This window comes from Platichthys flesus, chromosome 22, assembly GCF_949316205.1.
Source record: "Platichthys flesus chromosome 22, fPlaFle2.1, whole genome shotgun sequence".
In the NCBI taxonomy this organism is placed as follows: Eukaryota; Metazoa; Chordata; class Actinopteri; order Pleuronectiformes; family Pleuronectidae; genus Platichthys; species Platichthys flesus.
Window position 1 is genome coordinate 6,123,523 of NC_084966.1, and position 25,170 is coordinate 6,148,692.

Sequence of the window (25,170 nt, forward strand, 5' to 3'; positions counted from 1 at the left end):
GTGGTGCCTGAAGTACAATGATGCAATACAATTTGCTTAAAAATACAGGTGAAATACAGCAATGGAGTAAAATGCGCAATAATCCAAGGGAAAGAGGAAAGAGCATTTTTTTTATATTACTGCATTTCTTCTGAGTTTCCACTTGATGTCTTTACAGCTGTTCAAACAGGATGAATCAATTATTTTGAGGAGATTGAATGAAATTTCAATCAGGCAACTTTTATTTTCGCTTCTATATCCCAAAGGACCTTATCTATACTGACAGTGTTTGACCCACTGAAAAAAAAAAGATTAAAAAAAATGTTCTACGCTTTTTAAGCAGGATACTTGCTGCTTTTCCCCCCTCTTCCATTCATCCCTCCTTCTTCTTGCTCTTTCTCAGAGCTCTTTCTTCTTTGAGCCAGTTAACCAGATTTAAAAGTAACATCACACACATTCATATTTATGTGGAAGGTATTGTTGTATGGTACTCATTTAAATTTCCAGGTTATCTCAGACAAGTTTATTTCTGTACCTCGTTCATCATTGCGGTGTCAATTTGTCAGACCATGTGATCTGCCGTAGTGATTTCTAATGAAACAACATAATAAGTCATCTCTCCAATTCCAGAAATGCAATCAGAGTTTAGAAATGTCACGAGATGATTGATCTTGTGCACATTTTGGGAATGTTTCAGTGGAATTATTTTAATGTCATTTTTTTGTTTTCTGTGAGACAGGCCAGAGGAGTCCGAGAAGAGATTTTTGTCAACATGGCTGAACGCTGCGACTGCACAGAGTGCAAGGAATCCTTATACGGCCAGAAATACATCCTGAAGGAGGAGGACCCGTACTGCACCAAGTGCTACGAGGCCCTTTTCTCCCACAACTGTGAAGGCTGCCAGACGCTCATTGGTTGCACCAGCAAGGTAATATTTGTGAAATTTCCTTTCCACCTTTTCTCTTTCATTTCAATTGTTATGTTAATCTGAACGGAAAAGAGATGGAGTTACATTAGTCACGCATAGAGTCATCTTCAGGTCAAAATTTCACTTTGTCAAATATGCAATTCAAGTGAAATGAGATTTTTATATAAAGATGGACGATGTGACAACTTTCCGAAAGTAGGCTGAATCGTCTTGATCACATAAGCCCCGTTTCTGTCATTTTCTATATTTATTTTTTGGTTTTGATTTGTTATCCAATAAAAAGAGGGCTTAAACGTTATGATTGACAGCTGAGACTGCATTGCGATTGGTCGAGTGTGTGTTGGCGGTATCTTAAATATCGAACCAAGATGGCAGCTTACATCTACTGGATTCTTTAGCTTCATTTCAGGATAATGGGAGTCGTCAATCTTCACAGTTTATTATGTTTTTAGTTGTTTTTGATAGTCGGTCTCCATATTGACTGTAAGATCTTATTAGAAAATATCAGGGCCATAGAATAAATAGTCCTGTTGTATGAATACTGTGGTGTTTCATGTGAAATTGCAATCAACAGTCCTCTTTTCATTTACAACCAAACCAAGCATTCTCTCCTCCCATTGGCCCTCCAGGATCTGTCGTACAAGGAGCGCCACTGGCACAGCGAATGCTTCCTCTGCGTCACGTGCAAACGATCTCTGGTGGACCGGCCCTTTGCCTCCAAGGATGACATGCTGATGTGCACCGACTGCTACAGCAACAAGTACTCTGCCAAGTGCAACATGTGCCTGAACACCATCATGCCAGGTGAGGAGAGAAGCAGAGCACAGAGGGAACTGCAAGGTTTGAGTGGGTGCATGGAGGAAGCATCTGGAATAATGGTGCATTAGTAAACAGCTTATATTTTCTCTGACTTATCTATTATTTTCAGGGTTTTCATGCAATAAGGACCCACCAAGGGGATTTAAATTGTGTACACATTTGGTTACTTGTCATATGTTGTATATTAATACACATACTACGGTTTGGTCGCCTTCACATCTTACGGTAAAAGGTTATTTTCTCTAGGTCACAGCTGTAACATAAGAAACTCAGAAGCTGTAACTAAGATAGTTGTAAGATATAAGAAATATTTTCTGCAGGAAGAGACCAAAATTGATGAGATGGTGAATATGCAACAATGGCTATTCTGCAAAGCATTAGCCGAGACCATATTACAGGTAAAAGCAGCACATCAGCAACATATGAACAACCATTTGTTAATGTGAGAACCATCCTCCTCCCCTCACCAGGCTCTAAAAAGATGGAGCACAAGGGCAACAGTTGGCACGAGACTTGCTTCTCCTGCAACCGCTGCCAGCAGCCCATCGGCACCAGGAGCTTCGTCCAGAAGGACGCCAGCAACTACTGCCTGCCCTGCTACGAGAAGCTGTTCGCTCTGCAGTGCGTCCACTGCAAGAAGGTACAGCGACGGCTCACTGTGAATTACACTCCCACCGCTCACATGAAGCTCTGGCTGCATTAACTCCAGGTGCCGTCAATTGAAGTAAATGCTAAATTGGTACATTTCTACAAGTGCAATATGGTTTTGTTAGTATTCATGGCTGTGAGGTCACAGGGGGTCTCTAAAGAGCATTTCCTTCATTTCCTACATTTCCGTCCAACATGCCTTTCATGTCCCTAACTTCCAGCCCATCACCACTGGAGGGGTGAACTACCGCGACCAGCCGTGGCATAAGGAGTGCTTCGTCTGCATCGGCTGCAAGCACCAGCTGGCCGGCCAGCGCTTCACCTCCCGGGACGACTTCACCTACTGCCTGGACTGCTTCTGCAACCTGTTTGCCAAGAAATGTGCCTACTGCACCACCCCCATCAGTGGTAAAGTCTCACCTGCAGTTGTGTCCCATGTGGAGCTCTGTCTCTTTATTATACTATCTCTGAGGACTTTTTTAAATCGTATACTTTTCCAGGAAACACTAATTTGAATTGCCCCTCTCTGGCTAAATCTGGACTTTTAATGGCATTAACCTTTAGGTAACGCAGTCCACACTCCAAATTCCCAGGTTTAACATCATTACTGACTAGTTTGCTAGACTTACTGACGCTCCTGCAGAGCCACAGATACAGTAAAACAAATGTTTTCCAGAGGCTGTGTACAGGTCCAATCATGACCACACTGAAACCTGTGTGAACCAGAACAGACACCAGATTGAAACAGGATAACATGAGTTAAAGGTGCACGTAGAGAAGTGCAGATTAATGACAGTGCACCGTCCTGGGGTCACATGCTTCCCTCTGCATCCTGTGTACCCAATCACCATCAATTACAGGATTATTGCATTACAGAGATCATGAGACGCGTCTCTCCGCTTTTGTCGCAGGCCTCGGCGGAAGCAAGTACATCTCGTTCGAGCTGCGCCAGTGGCACACCAACTGCTTCAACTGCAAGAAGTGCAGCGTGTCCCTGGTGGGCCGGGGTTTCCTGACGAGCAAAGACGACGTCCTGTGCCCCGACTGCGGCAAGGACCTCTGAGTGAACTCCGGAGCTGGAGGAGCCAATCAGAGAGCATTGGTGCTGCCCTCCTAACCCGATCTGTGTTGCCTCATCTTGCATCATTTAGTGGTTTCTCACACATTAACCAGTTCCTGCTGCTGAGAGTGTTTTCTGCATGCGATGATGATCCTGTGTTTTATATTAATCAGTTGAAGCCTTCATTCCGAAATGCCTTTTTTCCTGTTTTATTAGTTTCTTCAATTCTTTAAATTATATATCCTCTTTTGGAATGAAAGTTTATAAGTGGCATGAAAACGGCCAATATTGATAGATATTAAGAGCTTAATAAAAGCTCCTGAAGATGTTTAATTGATGGCACTGTGGTATATCTCTTAAAAAAGTCGATTACTAATCCAGTTTCTTCTAACTACATACATTCTCTATGATAGAATCTAATCTGTGAGGCACAATAAAGATTTTTTCCATTTGATGAAAGCCCCTCTCGTTCGATGATTTGATTTCTTGCTGAAACAGAAGCCTTCTCCTGCCTCTGAGATAATGAGGACATTGTGCAGTTATGTATCATGAGTTGTTGTCGAAATTATGAACACAAAATGTTCAAAGCTCCACTGTGTCACTTTCATAAAAAGAGACCGGTAAGGAAATGGCTCAGTTGGTTGGTAATGTATTTTATCAGTGCTTTCTAGGCCAGTTTTAAGGCTTCAATAACAACTTGTTTTGGGTTGTCAAGCTGCAAGCCTTTTGATTATAATAAGGTTGCATAGTGGTATAAATATGACAGAAGTCCTAAATGGTCATGGGGTTTTCTCACTTCTTAATAAGCAACCAGGTCTGCAGTTCTACGTGTCCCCAAAAGAGGGATTGTATCAATTATTCTGCAGTTTAAATGTTTAATAAGCTGTTGAAAAAAAAAAGTTTTCGTGTATTGCCAAAAGTTGCTCTTAATAATGGTTTATAACTTATTTATAAAGCTTGAATAAATTATTTATTAACTTTTAAGAAAGCCATAGGACACAAGTCAAAAACAGTGCTCACCTTCGAGCATTTGCACATTTTCTTTAAAATCTACTGAAGCACCTAAAAAATATCTATAAATGACTAATTGTTCTCGAATAAAGATTTAATATGAAAAAATAAAAAACCAGATCACTGGTATCTGTTGCTGTTTCAACCATCAACATTAATGATAACTAATCATGCACAAATAAATATTTAATGTGAAGAAATTAAGACTCATACCAATAAGTTTCATTCATGAATAAAGATTTAATATGAAGAAATAAAAACCCAGACCACTAACTTCATGATTAATATAGATGCTGGAAACAGCATCAATTCTTTTAGGCGCCCGACCATCTTGGATACTGTCAACCGACAACTGATATTAATATTCAGCTCCATCCAGTCAATGGCTGTAAACAGGAAAGTGTACTTTGAGTATTACAGTAGAAGTATTAAAAGTAAATATAAAACATTTGGCTTCGAAAAGAAATAATACTAAGTAAAATAGCTCATATTATATTATATTTTGGTACCAAGGGGCAAAGATCGTCTCCTGTATCAGTAACTTGAGGAATAATATAAAGAGCTTCCACTCTGCCTGATTTCAAGATATGACCTCCTTTCTACAGTGGGGATTAAAAAAAACAAAATCTGAATTACGTCTGTTAGGAGTCATCGCTATTCGGAGACGATCTTTGGTTAGCCAACCGGATGTGGGCGGCAGGTGCCACCGGAAGTGTGCTCGTCCATCCCTGCCTGCAGAGAAGAAGAAACTAGCGGCTCTGAATTGGCAAAAAAACCATTCATTCATCGCAACAGAAGAGAAATAACTAATAATGTAAGACGTCTTTCTTGTATTTTCACTCTTGAATCCTCGCCTGTCCATCTTGAAGTTTGCCTCGTCGCGGTGCAGAACGAGGGAACCGCCTGAGAGCCACTGCGGCAGCTAAAATAGGCGGCTAGCTAGGTTAGCATGGCTTTGTTAGCCACATTGCGAAGCAGAACTCCTACCGCTGAGGAGACGAGAGGAAGATGCTCGAGGGGTGTTTCTTTTCAAATAGACGGCGTGTGTTCGTGTGCATATATCGACATTGTGTTTATAGACAAACTATAATTTAACACTTGTCCGTTTTTAAACGCTCCCTCTGCAAAGATGGGCGAAATCTGGGCGATGTCTGCAAGTGGTTTGCTCATATATTTATAGTTTCTGTCACTCGTGCATCAGCGATAGACTTGGGTTTTATCTGCTTTGTATTCTTTTATTTATTGATTTGCAGCATCTTTATCTGCAGCTCAGTCGATAGGAGGTCGCGGGCAGGCCGCTGGGTTTGGCCAAGGCCAGACTCCGTTAGAAAAAGGGATGATCGAAGATGTGGGATCATCTGTACTGCAATGGCTCCCCACCCCACCCCTAATAGTTTATTCTCATCACTTCTCTGCCATCTCTGGTGGAAAAAGAAATTCTCTAGAAAATTGTTTATTTCTTTTCGGCAACATGTGGTATTTTCTAGACTTATTTATTTCAAAAGCTATATCTAAATACGCGTAACATGATCTTGATTAGTGATTTTTAATACGTTTGACGACATAACTATTGCTTAATAGTGTGATTATTGTGTGTCAACAGCTGAAATGAGCACCGCCCTGCCCAACCACAGAAAGACCAAGCCTGGAGGTAAGTCCTCTCTCTTCGAGGTTATTTAGAGCCGGCATTTATAATATGTCAACAATGATATTCAGTCCTACACATATACTGATGCATTTAAAGCTGTTGTGGCTCCATCCCCTGTGATGCTTGTATAAAACTGTAAAATTACCTAATTTCTTATAGAGAGAACCAGATCAGAATCAGAACCATAGAGTTCTTGATGTGAGCTGTGGCTTTGAACCATCACTTTGCTTACAAATGGAGCCACACACACTAGCAAAGCAAGCAAATGTAATTCCCAGTTCATTGCAGGCATTAAGCCCGGGCCCGTAAACAGCGGAGCATCTGGGCCGACGTCCCAGATACCTGGTCTGTCCCAGAGTGCTGATGAAAGCACTCCGGCTGAGAGGTCCAGCGGACGCCGAGTTGGGATATTTGCGTCCGACTCGGAGTATGTCAAGCTTGCAAAGCAGGGAGGACACAAAGGTAAAGGATACTTAATACTTTAAATTTGTATATTACACGTATTACCTTGTGCATTGGCTTTTATAGTTTCTTAAATGTTCATAATTGCAGTGTTTTCATACATCTTTTTAATATTGTTTTTTCCCCCTGCAGGGCTGCTGAGTCATGATGTTGAGTGTGAGGATAATCCAGTGCGAGCCTACAATCCAGCCAGCTGGTTTGGAGACAATGAGACAAAGAAGTAAGAAGACACTGGAATAAGCAAATGATGAGGATGTGTCGTCTCATGTTCAGACGATGGGTTTGTGCCGTAGAATGAGAGCTTAAGTGTTTGTCCAATAAAACCTAGTCATCGAGGAGAAGACATGAAATTGATTGTCTGACGATCTCTCTTTTTCTCACGAGCCAGCTGGAGTTGTAAAAATGCTTCTCGATGCATCTGGATGCAGCGTAGAGCACTTTAAGACGTTTCCCACCGAAGCAGTAAATTCACATCGTGTGTCACCGTGGTTTTGTGCTTACAGTGGAAGCAAAGCAACGTCTCCTGACAGCCAGATGAAGGGGGGCAGCCTGCCTCTGGCTGCACCGTTTGGCACTGATAACAGTTCGTCCTGGGAAAGAGAGGCTGATAGCTTTTCCAATGATAAAGATAAGGTGAATGGACCAAAGTAGTCAACCCCCCAACATGGCCGCCATGCCAATATCCTCCATCTTTTATTAATTTAGTTTTAACATCACCTCCTTTTATTTTCACATTATTTTTGCTCCATCGCCGCATTTGCATTTTCGTTAAATTGGGGTTCAATGCTCTGCTGTGGCTGTCTGGTTATTTGGGGTTAATATTGATTTAACTTTCAGGTAAGTAATGCTTTGAAAGGATCTAATAAAACAAGGCATTTATTTAAGGCGCTATAATTCAATCTTCTTATTTTACTTCATAGTAAAGACTCTAAAGTTTCTCTTTTATATTTTTTATATATATTTAGATTAATTTCCTTAATATTTTGCACATATCTAGCAGAATAAGCTTTTCCAAGAAGCAGTAGCATGTCAAATGTCGATTTTGCAAACCATGATTGCAAATCTAGAGCAGTATAAGAACGTTTACATGAGAAGGTAATATATGAAAAGCACCAATATTTGCCTTTTGAAGAAAATTAAACCTGGATACAGCATATTTATCAAATGTTTAAGGGTAAAATACATGATGTAAATGATTTGTTGATGTTTGTGCTTGAGAGCAAAGTGAGAGAATATGAATTTATGTTTGTTTCTGTTTTGGTTTACACAGTTTCTTCACTCATCTTCATTGCATGACTCATTTCCCCCTGAAGTTGTCCTCCTCATCATCTCTCATCATCTGCTGTATCACTTCGATATTGTTTTTATTTAACCTAAATATTTTACAGTAAAGTGACTCGGTCTGGCTGTGATTCTGCAGCGTAAAGATCCGAATTGCCCTGTTGTGAATTTGTTTCTTAAACGATGAGAGTTTTGTTAACGCTCTCATCCTGCAGATGTCTCCTGATGATGCTGCCGATGAGTTGGAGGATCTGTCCTTAGGCGGCAGTCACAAGAGAACGTGAGTAAATCTGTTGTTGTCCATCTTTGAACAAATGGCCACCAAATATTAAACATCCAATCTTGATGTACCTTTTATTTTTTTGGTAACTTGATCACCTAAGGGCAAAGTAAAAAATTTGGACACGCTTTAACAGTTTGAGTGAAGTCACAGTGACGGTGCTGTTTCCTGTCGCCTACTCAGGTGTCATACTAAGGGGGCTCTGCCAGTCAGCATGACCAAGCTGCTGAGTCATGGCTATATTGAGGAGAAGAAGAAGTCTACCAATGACGACGATGCCTCAAGTACGTGAACTGTTCGCCAATCCTAACATGCAAATATCTGTCACACAGAATGAGAATTACCTGAAAATGGTGTAAAATAAATTGTTAATACACAGAGTTGTCCTCCTTAAACATTTTGAAAGCCACCAATCAAACATATTTAAAACCATTTTGCTTCTTAAGGCTCAATCTACTTGAATATCTCATATTAATAAGAAACACAAGAAATGACTCCAATGTGCACAAGTTGATTGTGTGATCCTAGACCGAAACGTTTTAAATATAGGATATTGAATTAATTTTTGCTTCAAATGTTGATTTGTGCGTTTTTGTCTGTTTTGCTTTCTAGGTGTGACCTCAGAACAGACCAGCACCATCGCAACGGAGGACGCGGACGTGGACGATCTGGAGTAGTGTGCACAGGTCCTCACCTTGAGGGAGCAGGGGGGCGTCGTCCTAACACTGGTTCATGGTGTCGCAAACCCACGAACACGCCACTCCGCCCGTCACGGGATTCACTCGCATTAATTGTACATCCACTGACTCTTAGGTTTTTGTACTCATGTTTATGCAACAGGTACCGTCCTATATGTTTTGCTTTAATTTATAAAAAAGGAACTCACACAGGTTTTCGTTGAGTAGACGTGTCGGTGCTCGCAGTGTATTTTTCCGTTCAGTGTTGTCGTTTCTCGGTTTGAAAGACGAGTCGTGCACAGGGCAGGAAACTAACATTTTGGTTCTGTCATTTTGCCAGCTAGTTAAATTTTAGAACTTAAAACAAGAGACAGCTTCACCCGCTTAATTGTAGACTCTCATGCGTTTCGCCGGTGGCTGTTGTTAGTTTCCCTCCCTGGTTGTATGAAGTTCGAGTTAGTGAATTTGTATGACGTGTTTGTGCTAATGAATTGTGGTGCCAGTGACGTGAAACATATTTTGTTTTGATCAAGGGCTCCGGCTTTATGAAGGCATGTCCGCGGTATGCGTGTTTCCGGCTGCGGCGGTGGACATGATCATTCGTTGAGACCGCGCGCCGCAGCCATGACCACATGCCAAAGGGCGTACTGAGGGCGAAAGCCGCTGCGGTTTGTGTGGTTGAAAAAGGTCCAAACATGATTTTTAGGTTGCTGCTCTGCAGAAGGTTGCTCTTCTCTTCTTTTCCCAAAAAATCTTGTCTTTATTTTTTAATAGTGAAACATGCAAGAGCATAATCTTTTTGTGCAAGCTGCGTTTTTGTGAATCCTTCTTGTCCCCCTCCCCCACGAAAACATTTTGCATTCAAAAGTGAATGCATCTGGCAAAATAGAAACAAATTGCTTGAATAACTGAAGTGACGTTTGCCAATTCCAATAAGAAAAAACCAGCAGGTGCTGCAAATTCAATTCTCTCATCAGTGCCTATAAATTAGGACGCTCATCAGTAAGTCAATAACTGTGCCAAGAGCTGGATGCTGGTCCAGATATGTCAAACGCTTGCTAACGATAGAATTAGATTGTTTGCGTTCTGCATGTGACATTTTTTTTTGCAGTTTCCCGCAGCCTCGCCCAACAAGGGATAAAGCATTCTGGGAAGTTGTCGGAGAGAGCCAGCCTTCTGCAGGCCCACGACCTGAGAATCCATCCCAGTGTAATTCCCTGTGAAGATTAGAGGAGGTTTTTGAATAAGTGAGTTCTGAACATGCCAACCAAGCAGTTTTTTCCCTGCTCACATGCAGTGTTTCGACCTAGTAGACACCAGTAGAAGAAGTTAGTTGGTGCACAGCCTGGTCTCACCCAACCCTCCATCTCATGACGTGTTTATCCGCCCGATAAACATTTTATTCTTCTCAGATTAGGGAGTTTAATTAAAGCTGCATCATTGTTTTTTGCATATATAAACAAAACCAAGCACAGGTAAATCTGAGCACTGCAGCAGCTGCGTGGGTACGATTCCAGTCCGGACTGTTTGCTGCATGTTATCTTCAGCTCTTGTTTCCTGCTTTTCCACTGTCACTACCATAATAAAGGCATAAATGCCAGAAAAATAAACAACGAAAGAAACTTCACAACCAAACTTTGCAGCAGTGAAAAATACATTTCCTGATGTTTTGAGTGGTCACAAACGATATGACACTAGAGTTTGTGGTTTGATTCGTGCCATAGGCCTCACACCTTTCCCTTGTTTCCTGTCTGTCTCTGTCCTCTCAACCTTCAATGAAAATGCAAAAAGATGCCGAGCACAATGGATGTTTTAAATAAAAGCCAAATTCAAGAAAAAGGCCTTAAATTAACATATCTTTAAAATAAAACACTATGGAATAATGGTTTCCTCACTAATATTAGCCAGTTTAAAACAAAAGCAGCTCAACACCTTATCAAACATTCTCCGAGGAGGAGTCAACTACCAGATTGATGCCACTATACACAATATACTTTGAGTCGAGAAATAGATCCTGGGAAATATAGACTGAACACAGAGCTAGCATCGGTCTTATGTTTATTATATGTAGGATATTGACTGAGTCAGAAACAAAACTCTACGGAGAATTTTAATGCCACATTAATCAAAAGGAAGACCAGGATTCACGACCAATCGTTAACAGCAGGTTTTATTGTTTATTGCCAACATAAATGCAAGAAGGAAAAGGCAAATGATAGGATATGCATTTTCAGTATCTGCAGGTCTTAAAAAGCCCTGAATTTTCTTTCCGTCAGAGCACATTTAAAAAGAGCCGTAAATATTTCCCATTGTCTATTGACTGCTGACGTTTCAGTCGTTTAAATCTTGTTTCTGGCAGCCAGGAGATGTTTATCTTATTTTTTGTGAAGCACCATCACAACTTGCAGCCGACACTCACTACTGCTGCCACATAAGTGAGGAGGCTTATCTCCTCAAGGGCACGCGCCATTTTTTTTGGCAAACCGTGAATAATTTAATTGTTTCAAAGGGCTGTTCCATTTTGAGGTTTGGTTTCCTTGAATAAGGTATTATTCTATAACTCTAACATGAAGAATTGTAGTTATACTCTGCTGAAAATGGTGCAGTATAAAGGTACTTATAATCATTCCCCCTGGTTCTTAATATTTGCGCTGTATGACAGTGAAATACGAATTAAATTCAGTTTAATGTGTTTCTAAAACTTTAAAAAAAAGTATTAAATGAGTTGTGAACCCTAAAGAAACCTCTGGTGACAGAGATGTGGCTTTTAAAACCCTTTGACCTTTTGCGTTACTGAAAAATTAATAGTGGTCAAAGCGGTCAAGTAAATCTAACCCCCAAACTTTGAAGTTTAATGTGGAGCCCTGCGCTATTGCAGAGTTGGCCTCAGTGTCTCTAACTCCTCCTCGGCTGCTTGCTTATGCGATAGCACTTTGATTGACAGTTTGGCCTTGAGTCATCTTAACGGTTCTTTATGAAAAGTAGCTCTGAAAACCGACACTAAACTCCTAATCCTGCCGGGACTTTTTTCTGGTGAATGAAACGCTCTTAAATTGAAAAGGACGGGGGATGTATTTGGGTCTGAGACTTTAAGCTCCTCCGAAGTTTGTCCCGATAAACCCGAACCCATTCACCGACCACGTCTCGAAGTGATGCAGCAGAAACACACTGGTTGGAAACGGCTTTAGTTGATGTGTCATGTTCACACAATATATTTAAGCAGCGATGCATAATTCATCTGTATTATCTGTAGTATTCAAAAAAGTGTTGTGCTAAAACTATAGACGCTTTACTGTGCTTAGTGACACTAGATGTTATTTAGCAGTACAAGGAATGGAGAATGTATCATCTTTGGTTATGGGTTGCTTCAAAGAACGGGTTTATTCCTATTAAACTGTTTGAATCTTCACGTACAGTATTTATGTTTTAAAACGGAATCCTCCTCTCCCAGTGAGTTGGTGCCATTATCAGTTTATAAACCAGTAGTGGGAACCTTTTATCGGCTTAACTTTGCAAAGTCTTTTACCTGCAAGTGTTAAAACTCTCCTCTGCCAGAGAGAGAAGATTGTGTTCGTAGTGAGAAACTAAATCCACCAGATGCACCTCAATGTAAGACCAAGCTCAACTTGATGACTGCACACAGACTATATATTATCATTTGAATAAATGGGCATGTGCACGTGAATGGGTCCTGTTTTTTCTATAACATGAGGGAACGTGTTACTCGGTCGTAGAGGAAATTGTACTTTCTAGACTGAAGTTACTTTATTTAAATTCTGGAAAATTGCTCATGAACAGGAAAAAATAAAACATTAACTCCAAGTTGAGGCACATCATTATCATATTGGCCTAAAGAATAAGCCTGATTTCTTAAGGAAAACTAAGTTAAGAGTGAATTAAATAAATCTACTCGAAAGTAATCAGTAATTTTACAGTTAAAGCGATAACAGAATTCCCATATAGGGTCAGTTCACTCAAATTACCTTACATTTTTGTACCTAGTTTTTTTCAAATGTATGATTAAAATAAAATAATTTATCCTCCATTGAAAATGTGGCAGATTAATGTTTTGTATCGATGGAGTAATAAATTATGCAACTAATCGCTTTCTTGTAATTGTGAATTGGTGTCAAATTTCTGATTATTATTGTATTTCTAAACTTGGACATTTTTGGCCTAAAAAGCCTTAATCTATATAAAAATACATCTATCTCACCTTTTTTCTGCAGAATGACAAACTTTAAACAACTTTATAAGTAAAGATATTATAATTGTTCACTCCATCTTATGTTTGCTGGTATGTTAAGTGTCCCATCTTTTTGGTTCAATATCTTCAGTTTCATTGTAATTATTCCAAACATAAAGAAAATTCAAATTGCGCATGCATAAGTTTGAAACCATTTCCCATGAAGCAGATGTGCCACCTGAACTCTGCTGTCACATCACCTAACGGGAATCCCAAAAGGATCAGTGAGGCTCTTTAGCAGTGTAGATCACGCGCACGCGCAGGCACGCACGCACGCACGCCCGGCCGCCGCTGCAGGCTGCCTCCTCTCTCCAGCAGCAGCTCCTGTGCGCGCGGAGCTGCCAGCCGCGCTGCGTCTCCTCCTGCAGCCACCGCGTGCAACGGTGCATCGGCGGATGATCGATTCCTGTATCGTGGGAGGGTAGAGACAAATTACAATCCACAGCCGCATGGTGACGTCACGCCGCTGAAAGGTAATCGTGGCTGGGCGTGTTGGTTGACGGGAGGGAGGGAGGGAGGAAGGGGAGATGTGGTCGGGTGCCGCGCGGACGCCAGGGATAGATGGGTGCATTGAACCCCCCTCCTCCTCCTCCTCAGCACGTACACGAGGAAAATAAACACCCGGGCGCGATATAGGCTGCTGCGCGAGGCGTGCGTGGACGTGCACGCGGCTGTTTGGGCTGTTTGTTTTTGTTGATTCGTCGCGTGGGGAGTATAGCGGCTGTCACGGCAGCCCGCGGGGCGGAGGATGGATGCGTAACGGGACGGATCGAGCCAGCTGTGGCCTGCTTCTGACGGCAACATCTGGCCGGTGAGTCGCGGGCGGCTCGCTTTTTCTCGCGCGCGCGGGAGGCTTCGGTTCGAGTCCCGCTCTCCAGCCTCGTGAGTCGCTGTGTGACCTCGTCCTTGGCTGCCGGACGGCGGCTGAGGGATCGATGTGCGCGTTTGACTGACTGACAGGCTGCTTGCTGCGTGTGATGGAGGCTCATACGAGGCTGTGAATGTGATGGAGAGAATGAACGTGACGTGCTGGGCAATGCATTCAGTGCGGGGTGCATGCAAACCTGCAAATGCAATGCACGAGCTATTACTGTTACTACTGTTTGTGCCATTGCATGCATCTCTGGGGGGTTAAACCTCCACTTGATAGCCTCAGATTAATTATATGCATGTGTTTATATCTATATATAAAAAGGAGAGCACAATAATCTTTTCATTGAGCCTCCTTATGAATCCCTATACAAATCAATACTACAGGTGCACGTGAGTCTCCTTATAGGATTGTGCTATAGGAAGGTCACAGGGGTATAAGAGAGCTTTAAAAACAATATCACCCAGTTTAAGGTCAAAGTGAATCCGTGCTGGATTATCACAGTGGGTGAAACACAGTGTGGTCACAACATGGGAAACACTCAAAGCTCCCAGTGATTGTCTGTGCATCGCTTCTGCTCCTTGTCCACATCCTGACCCGCTTGTAGTCCTTCTGCAGGGTCAGAGAGGGCACCTCTGCAGCCAGCCGGCCCCTGACTGTCGCGGGGGGGAAGAGGTGGAGGCGATGGAGGAAGGGGATGTGAAGGGGGATGGGCCCATGGCGGTCAGAGAGGGGCCGGGCGACCGCGGCCACCCGCCGGACGCCAGCACCACGACCACCACCAACCTCCTGGCGTCTGTCAAAGAGCAGGTAAGGAGGCACCTCTCCGGCTCTCGCTCTCCTCTGATCTGCGCTGCTGATTCCCGTGGCTGTTTTCTCTATCTTCTCTCCGAATCAAGGATCTTATCTTGTGCAGGATGTGATCCACGTGTCCCGTCTCCCTGAGACCCCACTGCACACCAACACCTGTCTAATTTACGAGGCTACATTCCCAAGGGCAGGTGGGGAAGGTTGTGAAAGACAGATAAAAAAGAAGTGCAGGGCTGCATTTGTAAAACGTGCCTTGAAATAAGCTGCATGTTGTTAATATTTACGGTATTTAAACTTTAAATATGCAATATGAAATGAGCAATGATTCCAAATAGCAATCAGCCATCATGAGACACAGGGCCCCTGGACTCTGGGGCGAGACCCCCTGATGTCTCCGTGGTGTCTCTGTCGTCCTCCCTGTCATCATGCGTGGTCACTCTCAGCCTCGCTGCGCCTGTTGGCATCTCTTTGTAGTCATTTTTAGATCGAAGCCCGTGACTCACCCAAATTCACTGAGTAAATCCGAGTATTATCTCCAGACGAGACCAAAGAATGAGACGGGTCTCCGGGGTGAACTGGTGGTTGCACCCCTGTAATTGTGGACACGGTGGATCTGCAGAGAGACGACTTGCAGCCGATCACATGAGGTCACCAGATTTTGTTTTCATCATCCCTTCGTGAATGGAGTTCTATATGAACCGACGGGGGCGTTATCAAAGTGTGACTCAGTTCTTGTTTATCACACATTCCAGTTGCAGTCTTCTGGTTCTGATTAAACCGAACCACCCCCCCCAAAAAAATATGTTCTCTGTAGATTCGGTCTTCTGCAGTCACACGCTGTAAGGTTTAATTAATGCCTCAGAAACACTGACACACTGGATTGGAGGGCGGAACGTTGACATGAACTAACAGCCAGAGATGTTTTCTGCCAGTAACTTTTTTGGTATTAAGGCTAGAGACACTCACAGCCTCCGTCGCGGTTATTTTAATGTTTCTTGTTTTTCTCTGAGTCTGTCTGTTCCCCCTGTTCTCATTTATGGCTGGACAGCGGCCATGTTCTCAACTTAGTCCCCCGGTGTGTGCCTCTAAATCAGGTGCACGGCTATTCAAAGAAAGAAGGCTCTGACTTTTGAAATCTGCAATTTCTTTCCTGCAAATGGACACTGGTGACACATGGTCTCCGCTGGTGTGAAACTAAGCCTCCTTTATTTCTACCGGGGTTCCTCGCCGAACACAGCAGGGAGCATCCTCTGTCACCCCTCGATCGCCCCTCGCTGCCTCGGAGTCTCTCTCTGCAGCTGGAAACGTTTCTCATCTCACCTGAATGTGTGACTGACGCGTCGGTGTCCTGCAGGTGCAGTGTGCTGCAGAGCAGGAGTTGCAGTTGCCGGATGGGTTTGTTGCTCTGTGGTCTGCTTTCCCCCTCGTGATGGAAACACACGGAGCTGTAGAGCGTTCATGCAGAAGCGGATCATTTTAACGTCTGTATGTTTTTCCCATCAATCACTATTGCTAGGAGCTCCTTACCATGTTTGATCTGCATGTTCTCAGGTCAGCTGATAGAACAGATGTAGAGTTGCTGGAGTGTCCCATGCATTTCAGACTTTGTCGTGGTCACAGATTTGGGTTGTCAGTCCATGCTGGAAGGGGGCCGATTACATTTGTCAGCAACAATCGTTTGGTGGGATCCCATTTAAACTATATAAAAACGTACAGATATTCGGGTGGTTTGATGTCAAACTTTTCTTCTTTACTATTATTTATGTGTATGCATTGCATGATCGTTGTTTGTGTTTGTGATGTGGTTTTGCATCACGCGTTTCCTTTGTGAGGTCCACACAGAAAGGGTGGTGATACTTTTTTCCTCCATCTTCAGGGTGTATAGTTATACTTCAACAGCTGACATATTACCCACCTACACGAAGCACGACAGCGTTCTAAACTTGGAAGTAGACGAGAAAGCAAACATTTAATCATGTAGCTTGCTTCCAGAAAAATGTAATCAAGTTTCTTTACCTTTCTCTGCGTTGGAATTCAGGTGGCAGCGCCGCTCAGGCGTCAAATCTACCGCCTGCAGTTCCTCCTCAGAAAAGTTCAAATTAGACATGCTAAATGGAGCACATCAGTTATTGCCTTCCATTGTGTTCAGGCCCCTGATGCTTTTTCCGCTTTGCTTTCATTTAGCCTGTTAAACGCGGAGAGCGATAGGCGCGAGCGGGGGAAATACCACAGCAAGCTGGAAACCCAAAACCGGCCCGGTGTCGGTGCCCTGCTGAATTCTGTCACTTCCTGAGCAAACATGGAGAGATTGATCAGAGGTTGAGACAACAGCCTGGAAGAGGCACTGCTCCAAAAGGAAAGAGGAGACGTGTGTAGCTGCTCTGTGTGTCGTTCTGTGAAATCAAGACTGGAATATGTGTCTGATCAGAACTGAACAGGTCTGTCTTCTTCAACTGAACATCCCTGCCGGCTGTGGCCAGAAACGATGGTCACCTTTTTCTTCCAGTTTGGACTAAAGCCCATTTAACATCCAAGAAATAGATTTTTGAGAAAGTGTTGGTAAAATACTAAGGAGGAGTTGAAGTATAACTCTCCTGTCTGTTGAATCTAAGGCCTCAGGAAGGAACCCGTTATTTTAGTGTAGCTCAAAGATGATTGTTTGGATTTACATCCTACAGGAGGGAACCTGTAGGGAGTTACTGCTCCAAACCAAGAAATTGTTAGCCGCACATTTTTTTTTATGTCGCATGAAATATTTAGACCCGGGATACAAACTCTGGCCGCTGTGTTTTTTTTCAGGAGCACTGAGGGAAACTTGATCAGATCTCGCAGGAAAGGAAATAGCTACAAATGCAACGTGTTGAAATCAAGGAGAGTTAACTATCCGCTCAATATATCAACTCCTCCACTGTATTTATTAAAAGTCATTGAATAATACTTGATAGATTATTTCTAACAGTATACATAGCATCACATATGATTTCATGTCTCCACGTTCTTACTTCATCCAGAAATGAAGCCAAAATATCCCAAATACAAACACTGGCAGTTTGTCATTTGGAAACTTTATCTTTTGCTATTTATAAAATATAATTTTGGGGAGCTTCTGTCAAAATGGGATGAGGCCTTGTTAGGCTCCTGGTGGCCGCCGGTGGTGACTGTGCCGACCAGGTCCCAGTCGTAAGAGCAGAGTCCCGGTCTGTGTGGATGTGACGCATGGCGCTCCTGAAAAAGAACATGCACGCTCAGCAAAGCTCTCCCCAGGATGGAGGGAGAAAACAAAAAGCTCAATAAAAAGGACAACAGCCCGGGCCACGTCAGCGCTCTGCACGCTGATTGATTTTGACAATCAGGGCCAGGAACCGCACATGCATCGTCAAAGCAAATTCTCAGGAGCGGCCGATCTCCGTGCGGATGATTGACAGTCCAGTGCAGCTGTTTCCTGCAGAAGGATCGACTCAGATGAGGCGCCGGGTCACCATCTGAATCTGAGGGGTTGAACCAGCTCCTTCAGTCCAGTTGCGTCGCCGCCTGGCTCTACCTCTAAACTGTTGCCGTCTGATATATGAATCCGAATGCCTGTTCTCTGTCATATTTCCGGAAAGGCAGAGTGTCTGTTGTGCCTTGTTGACTCAAGATCACGGCTGCCCGAGGTTTGCCTGTCAGCGTTCGAGGTTCTGCTGCAGAGTCACAGTGGTGGAGGAGGAGGAGGCTAATTTCACTTGATCCGCGCTGTGAAAATGAAAGAGGAGCATCCACCCTGGGATTCTGTTTCCGATCCCGTCAGAGTGGGATGCTCCTCGCATTTCCAGGAGTTGTTTACTCTCCCAGTGAACCCTGCGCTGCCTCCGCCTGCCTCATCTAGTTAATGACTTCCACCGTCTCCCCAAATGCCTTTTGACAGCCCTCGGAAAACGAGCACTACTTGTTGCTCTTTCCATAAAGGTGGGTGTTCGGGTGAATACAGAGACCGAAAGTCTTTTAATCCATCTATGGGTTATGTGAGTGGGCGCAGGGAGCAAGAGAGAGATGGAAAAACAAAAGCTGGATGTAGGGCCCTCTGATCTTTCAAGGCGAATGTGGGTGTATCAGGAGCTCCTATCTGCTCCTCTCCCTCTGATGAGAGCTCGGCATGTGATTGTTGATCTTTGGCGCAAAATGGAGGCCGAGAGAGAAACGGAAAAGAAAAGACGAAAGTTTCCTTCTGTTTCAAACGAGCAGAAGTAGGTTGAACATTTCAGGGATCTCACAGGTGCGGCCTGGATAGAGTGGAGAAACGTCCTGGGCTAAGATTAGACACAGTGCGGAGGAATAGGATGCAGCGGTCTGTGGATGGTGTCAGAAGAAACACTTTGTGACGGCGCACAACAAGCGTCCGATGGCCCCCGGCTGGTAGGAGACATCGACATGCTTGGCCTCGCATTGGCTTGGCAGCGCTAGGCGTGTTATCCAGACACCACGAGGTGACGTGGCGAGGCCGGAACAAGGAGCGCTGTGTGCTCCCGTCCTGTCTCCACGCTGCTCTGAAGTGATGTAAGCAAGATGCAGCAGCAGAGCGAGGCCGAGTCAGCAGCGGTGACGCCGTGACAGTGTGTGTTTGTGCGTGTGTGTGTGTGTGCAGCACGTTTTGAAGGCTGTGCAGTTTGAGCGGCACACTGCTGGGTCCCCTGACACTCCTCAGCCTGTCGATAAAACATCTGAATCTGTCACTCTGCGCTCCGGGGGGGGGAGGTCTCCTTCATCTCCCAAGGTTTCTCCCTCACATCCTCCTCGGTGATTAGAACTGTTCTGTTGTTCACCGATCTCGCTTTTTATCACCTTGGAAACCCAGTCACTGATTGCAGTGAATAGGTGTTTTGTCTCCCTCGGAGGTCTAGTGGAGCGTATTGTGTTATTTTTAGGTTTCGAATGCACTTGCTGTCTTTCAGCAAATGTTCCTGTGTGAGCAGCGACCTGAAGCTGCAGCTTGTTGGGCGGCAGCAGTCGCTTCATTTGATAAACATTGATCAACCAGTTCAATCATCTTCCACTTGTCCGGGCTCGGGCCCATGGATGGAGCCGACCCAGTAGGGTATTCCAGACGCCACTCATAGAACTTAGAAAAGCAGTGGTTTGATTATTTGAAATAATAGCTGCGACTATGTACAATTTTTTTTTGGAATAATGCCGCAGCCTTTTCCTGCAGTCGCACAATTCATTTAACATTTTGCCATACTTCCATGCAGCCGCCTCGGGGCCATATCAGCCCTAAAAGTGGACAAACATCTCCCCAATTAACTGGGAATAATTGCCGCAGAAAAACCAACACTGATTAACACGGCCGAATTAGCTCTGCGTAGCCGGGCTCCTCGTGGGAATCATCAAAGTTTCATGCGGACTTAACCAAAGCGACTTTGTATGAACGCTCCGGTGTTCTGTGTCTTTCTGGCAAACTTCTCAAGGTGTTTTCAGAGGCGGACTCGTGGCGTCTGAAACCAGGCCAGTTCACTTAACTCCGGCGTCTGCTCCCACGTCTTCGCTCTACAGCGAACGAGACTCGAGCAAACAGTCGACATGATGGCACCATTAACTAAATCACTGTACAACATCTGACTAAAGAGGCTGCCAAGGCTCCATGCATCACATGGCCAGAGCTGACCCAAATACAACAGAGCTTTTATCAAGAGACATAAACAGATGAAAATCTGCCAGCATGGATTTAAGTGTCTTTTGTAGTTTTGAAGGGATTATGCTTTGAGGGACGTTTACCCCACTGTACTAGAAAAACGCTGGTGTGGATAGAGTGGAAGGTGAGCAGGCAATTCATGTGAAGATATCACACATTTAAAGGTATTCAGTTGTTAAATGGATTTATCATGATGATTTCAATATCTGCAGTAGTTCACTGTTAATGAGATATGGAAAGAAGAAGAAGAACAGGCTATAAATTGGCATAATAAAGTTTTTATTGATTTAAAATGAGTTTAAATGACCCTTAAAAAAGGGTGTTGTGTGTTCGGTTTAGAGCCCATGAGGAGGCATTTGGCGAGAGCGGTGAGGTGGGGGGGCTTAAAGGAGCTTGTGGAATCAGCCCAAATCACGTGCACGGGCCTGATGTGTGTGTGTCTATGTGCTCGTTGTTTTCAGACTAAAACATTAAACCCCATATGGAGGTGGGATGTGAGCCACCGTTGGCACCGGAGCTCTTTCAGGTCGCGGCGCCGCTCTGGGACTTTGTTTAAACGCGTTTTCTTTCATGAGGATCTGCGGAGAAGGAGTGAGAGGGAAGATGAAAGTGACAGCTACAGTGATCCACCACAATGTGAACTAAGACAAACAGATGTGCCTGCAGACACATTTATGTGATTTTCAAAGTTCAACACAGATTTGAACTAAAAACAGAAACAACAAAGAATAGTTTCTCTGTGGAGCGTTTGGAACATGAACCACTCCCAGCTGCCACACTGTGGTGGGGCTTCTCCTGCAGGAGTAATGCTTGTATTACCACAGAGGGACATGATCAGGGATACCTTAAATACATATATAATAAATAACAATACATTTACAAAACAAAAGTGAGGATGAGGAGGAACTACAAATGCGTGCACGGTGTTATTTTTGATAGTGGAAATATTCCCCGAAAACAAAGGGATCCAAACATACAACTAGCGATCCTTTTATTTTATTGACTCCAACTACAGGAATGAAAGAGATCTTAAATCTTCAGAGACGACAAACTAGGCAGTTCACTGTGTCCCGGTCAACACAGTGACCTTATCAGAATCTTTCACTTTGACATTTCCTGAATCACTGCACGTCAAGGTTTCCTGGGAAGCTGCGTGTCTTCCAGTCAGGTGCTTTCTTTTATTCTTTAACTTTGCAGACAGCTAATTCTCCCGCGGACCTCCATGATGACACCAGCTGTGGTTTTCTGGAAGATTTATGAAGCAGCTGGCGAGCCCCGGTGTTATGTAACAGAATACAAATGAGACGGTGCCAAAAGGAGCATCCGTCCAGGCGCACTCTGAAAAAAAAGAATCTGTTTCACTTCCACACTCTTGAAGGAATTGGGTCCCCACCAGCTCTGCGGGCTTAAATAAGAGGCATATTTTTTACTTTTTTTTGTTTAGGTTGTCAGAAATGACACAAGTGGGCTCTGATGGTTCAATTCTATTGTTTTTAGAGACAGATATCACATTGTTGCTGCACGCAATCAAAATTTAGAAATGTACAAACAACTAAAGCGCAAAAACAAATCTTGTTAGAGCTTCGTTATCGTGAATACGAGCGGGGTATTTAGCCCATTTACTCGTGATTCACTTAAATCATGAACAGGGCTGACGAGCAGCATCTGATTCCCATTAACCTTCAGTACACATACTCATGCACGTCTTGTTCTCTAGGTGGTACAGACTGAGAGGAGAGCACAGGCTCCGAAAATCAGGCAGACCTAAAAATGCGTCTCTATTTTAACGACCTTAATTACTGCAAGTCTGACCTGTAATATTTGAGCTGTCATCCCCATAAGGTCCCACAGCTGCTGCAGGCGCCTTCAGTTTGTCTGAGCGATCCCCCACAATCCATCACACCATCCCCTCACTCCCCTGAATTTGTATGCCGACCCTGCCACTCCCTAAAAAACACCGAAACCGCGAAAATGACTAAGAGTGAGTCGGGAAAGATTACGAGAGAGGCAACATGATGAACACCTCGGAGCGGTGACGTTGTAAAACAGTTCACTCCGCTGTGATGAATGCACTGCGATGATTCTTAAAATAAAACAAGCGACAGCGTCCCTGTGCGAGGGAGAGAGAGAGGAAGCAAGTGATGAACGATTGAACAAACGATCGGTGCTTTTCAGACAAAGTGCTGTTGAATTAACTGTAAACTTGCAGAGTGGAGACAGGTGCGGCTGAACTGGATGAATCTTTAGAAAAGCAGGAAAACCCAGCAGCATAGAACAATCATTAAATCGTTTTAGAATCACTTACAGGAGCAGCAGGGCAGGTGTAATGTGGATGTGAACCTGAAGTGGCCCATGGTGAAAATGGCCTCAAATTGCCCAAAACAAAATCAGGCCACTTTTGGTTGACAAATCTGGGCCAAAACAACTTTGCTATGTAGGCATCTTGCAATTAAAAGAAAGTGGCGGGGACGTATAGCTCAAACGCTGCCACCGCCGTGCGAGGGACTGATAAGGGGATTAAATTATGGCAAATATGAGAACAGCAGACCCACTGCAGACTCGACTCTGAGGTTTCTGCTTTTTACGTCTCAAGATTTGACCCAGAAAATCCGAGAAGAGGAGAAAAACCGAGCCAACAGGGGGGCCGTGCATTGCTCACGCACCTGGATTGTTTTAGATATTGGACATTTTAAAGGGTTTGGTCTCACTTATGTAAAAACACTTTTATCACCGACTCAGGATTCATTCTTTCTAATGGTTAGTCTAATGCTAAGAGTGAAAGGAACCTGTGGTTTGCTTATGATCTTGTCCCTAAAATCGAACCATTAGCTGCTCAATCATCGGAGCTTTGCACTGGTATTCTTCAGCTGTGAGTAATTACATTATCGGAGCTAAAGTCCATTAAGAGGTTGTGGACACAGTTTTAGTGTTTTTAAATCTCATATCCACTTTAACAGGTTTAAAAAAAAGCCTGCCGTCCCTTCAGCGAGCTCTCAGCCGGTGAGAAATCAGTCAAATCATGCCGGCTGAATACAAAATGGGTTTTACATTTAATTCTAACTGGCATCAAATAGGTCTTTAAAAGGAGGCTTAAATTGCCGTGTCATGGCGGATGTCGGGTTATAATCACCGACGTAAATGTCTTGCCCGTAGGAGCTGCAGTTTGAGCGGCTGACTCGGGAGCTGGAGGAGGAGCGGCAGATCGTGGCCAGCCAGCTGGAGAGGTGCATGCTGGGAGCTGAGTCGCCAGCGGGAGACAGCAGCAGGTGGGTTCCCTTGCACTGAACCACAACAGATCAAATCCTATTGGTTTTTGTATCTCAATAAATGAATGCACATTATTTTTAAAACTCCGCCTGGATTACGCAAAAACTACTCGACCGATATCCGTGACATTTTGTAGAAGAGTGAGCCGTGAACCAACAAAGATCCTGATAAATGTTGGAGTTGATCCAGATTCAGGATTCTTTTGATTTCTCACAGAATAATGAATGAATCTTGATGAGAACAATCATGCGTCATTAAGGGAGTGAAACTACTAAGAACTAAGTCATTAAAACAAAATTAACAGGAGTTGCAACATTGCTTTGCTTGTGCACTGAAAGTAAAGGTATAGATATGTAAAGTATATGCACAGTTTTTGTTTGTTTCTTCCCAAACACTGTCTTCCTTCTTCTCCTTGGTCTTATTGAATATAAAGTATTGGTCCGTGACTCTGATTTGATTTACGTCTCTCTCTGCTCTCGCATCTCTCTCCTCCTGAAGCTCATCGGAGAAGTCGTTTGCATGGAGGTCTGCAGGTAAGATTTCCTCCTTTTCACCGCTCATGTTTTATTCTAATCTCAAATCGAACAAGTGAGCTGAAGGATCGGTGCCACAGGTCTCAAAATGAAGTGTTATAAAAGTAAAACACCTGTTAAGCTACGTAGAGTTTTATACCCCACAGTTTGAGATGAGATCAAATCCACAACACTTCTAGAAAACTCTTCTCCCTGTTTAAACCTCCAGAGGCCTGAGAGTTGCCAGGACGCGGCGCAGAGCGGTCAAGCAAAAACAAAACGGTGTCTCCACCGGTTCACGTGGGCTTTGAATTTACTGTTCTGTCACCGACTCCTCTCCTCCATTTCCTCACCCATAGCTCACTGTCAGTGTTCCAATAAAACAGATGAACAGCGATAAGATGCTGCAATTTTCCTGACAAAGAATTGATATATTTCACTTGTAAGATTAAGAGGCTCCTGTCTGCAGAGGAGAGGCTGCTAAGTTGTTTTCATTCAGACTTTTCATCAACAGATTATCAGGGGACGAGCTGTCACTTCTTCATGTACATTCAGTTAAATGATTGGCTGAATGCTTTTAACTAAATGACGGACACTTGGCAGGTGGAGGGTCGTTGGGCGGAGCCATGGAGGCGTCTGGACGCCACCTGGAGGCGGAGGAGGGACTCTATCCGCCCGAGCAGGACCGCAACTCCCTGAATGACAGTGAGGGTCTGTTAAATGTACACTACCTGAACAACATCACTACTAATCAAAACAATGCGATTTTTAGCTGATGATGTTGGAAACATAATTTTCCTTATATGTAGAAAAGGCGGCATGCTTCTTGGATTGTTTGTCGTTCCATTTACTTACTTTTCTTAATTATTAACAGCATTTATTTAAAATTCTAATATCTAAATTACATTATTACTTAATTTCCATATTGTTTAATTGACGCAAGCTACACAGTAGAGGTCAGAACATGAGTCACGAGACTTGTAATCATAAGATATTTTTGGTCCAA

The 25,170-nt window shown here is 43.6% G+C and overlaps 3 protein-coding genes across 5 annotated transcripts in view; all 3 read left to right on the forward strand.

Annotated features, from left to right (window-relative positions):
• Positions 1–742: 742 nt before the first annotated feature.
• Positions 743–3,584, forward strand: LOC133933687 (four and a half LIM domains protein 2-like). Of its 2 annotated transcripts, none has more exons than XM_062380864.1 (5): positions 743–907; positions 1,537–1,711; positions 2,197–2,366; positions 2,596–2,782; positions 3,286–3,584. In XM_062380864.1, the coding sequence occupies exons 1-5, from the start codon at positions 752–754 to the stop codon at positions 3,435–3,437; spliced, it is 840 nt and encodes a 279-aa protein (XP_062236848.1). In that variant the 5' UTR covers positions 743–751; the 3' UTR covers positions 3,438–3,584. The 2 variants fall into 2 exon arrangements, with proteins under 2 accessions (XP_062236848.1, XP_062236847.1); XM_062380863.1 differs by having other exon boundaries at positions 752–907; positions 1,537–1,715; positions 2,195–2,366.
• Positions 3,585–5,128: 1,544 nt separating this feature from the next.
• c22h7orf57 (chromosome 22 C7orf57 homolog) lies at positions 5,129–12,478 on the forward strand. The gene is made up of 8 exons (XM_062380799.1): positions 5,129–5,259; positions 6,049–6,096; positions 6,382–6,555; positions 6,688–6,775; positions 7,059–7,188; positions 8,052–8,116; positions 8,300–8,400; positions 8,729–12,478. The coding sequence occupies exons 2-8, from the start codon at positions 6,054–6,056 to the stop codon at positions 8,791–8,793; spliced, it is 666 nt and encodes a 221-aa protein (XP_062236783.1). The 5' UTR covers positions 5,129–5,259; positions 6,049–6,053; the 3' UTR covers positions 8,794–12,478.
• A 1,878-nt stretch (positions 12,479–14,356) lies between these two features.
• The window catches only part of LOC133933820 (plakophilin-4-like), a 32,156-nt gene continuing 21,342 nt past the window's right edge, over positions 14,357–25,170 (forward strand). Inside the window, exons 1-4 of one of the 2 annotated variants that reach the window (XM_062381053.1) lie at positions 14,357–14,720; positions 23,539–23,651; positions 24,151–24,185; positions 24,768–24,875. In XM_062381053.1, the coding sequence (XP_062237037.1) occupies positions 14,595–14,720; positions 23,539–23,651; positions 24,151–24,185; positions 24,768–24,875 (382 nt within the window). In that variant the 5' untranslated portion in view covers positions 14,357–14,594. The remainder of the gene's footprint in view (positions 14,721–23,538; positions 23,652–24,150; positions 24,186–24,767; positions 24,876–25,170) is intronic. The other variant, XM_062381054.1, reaches the window with a different exon arrangement.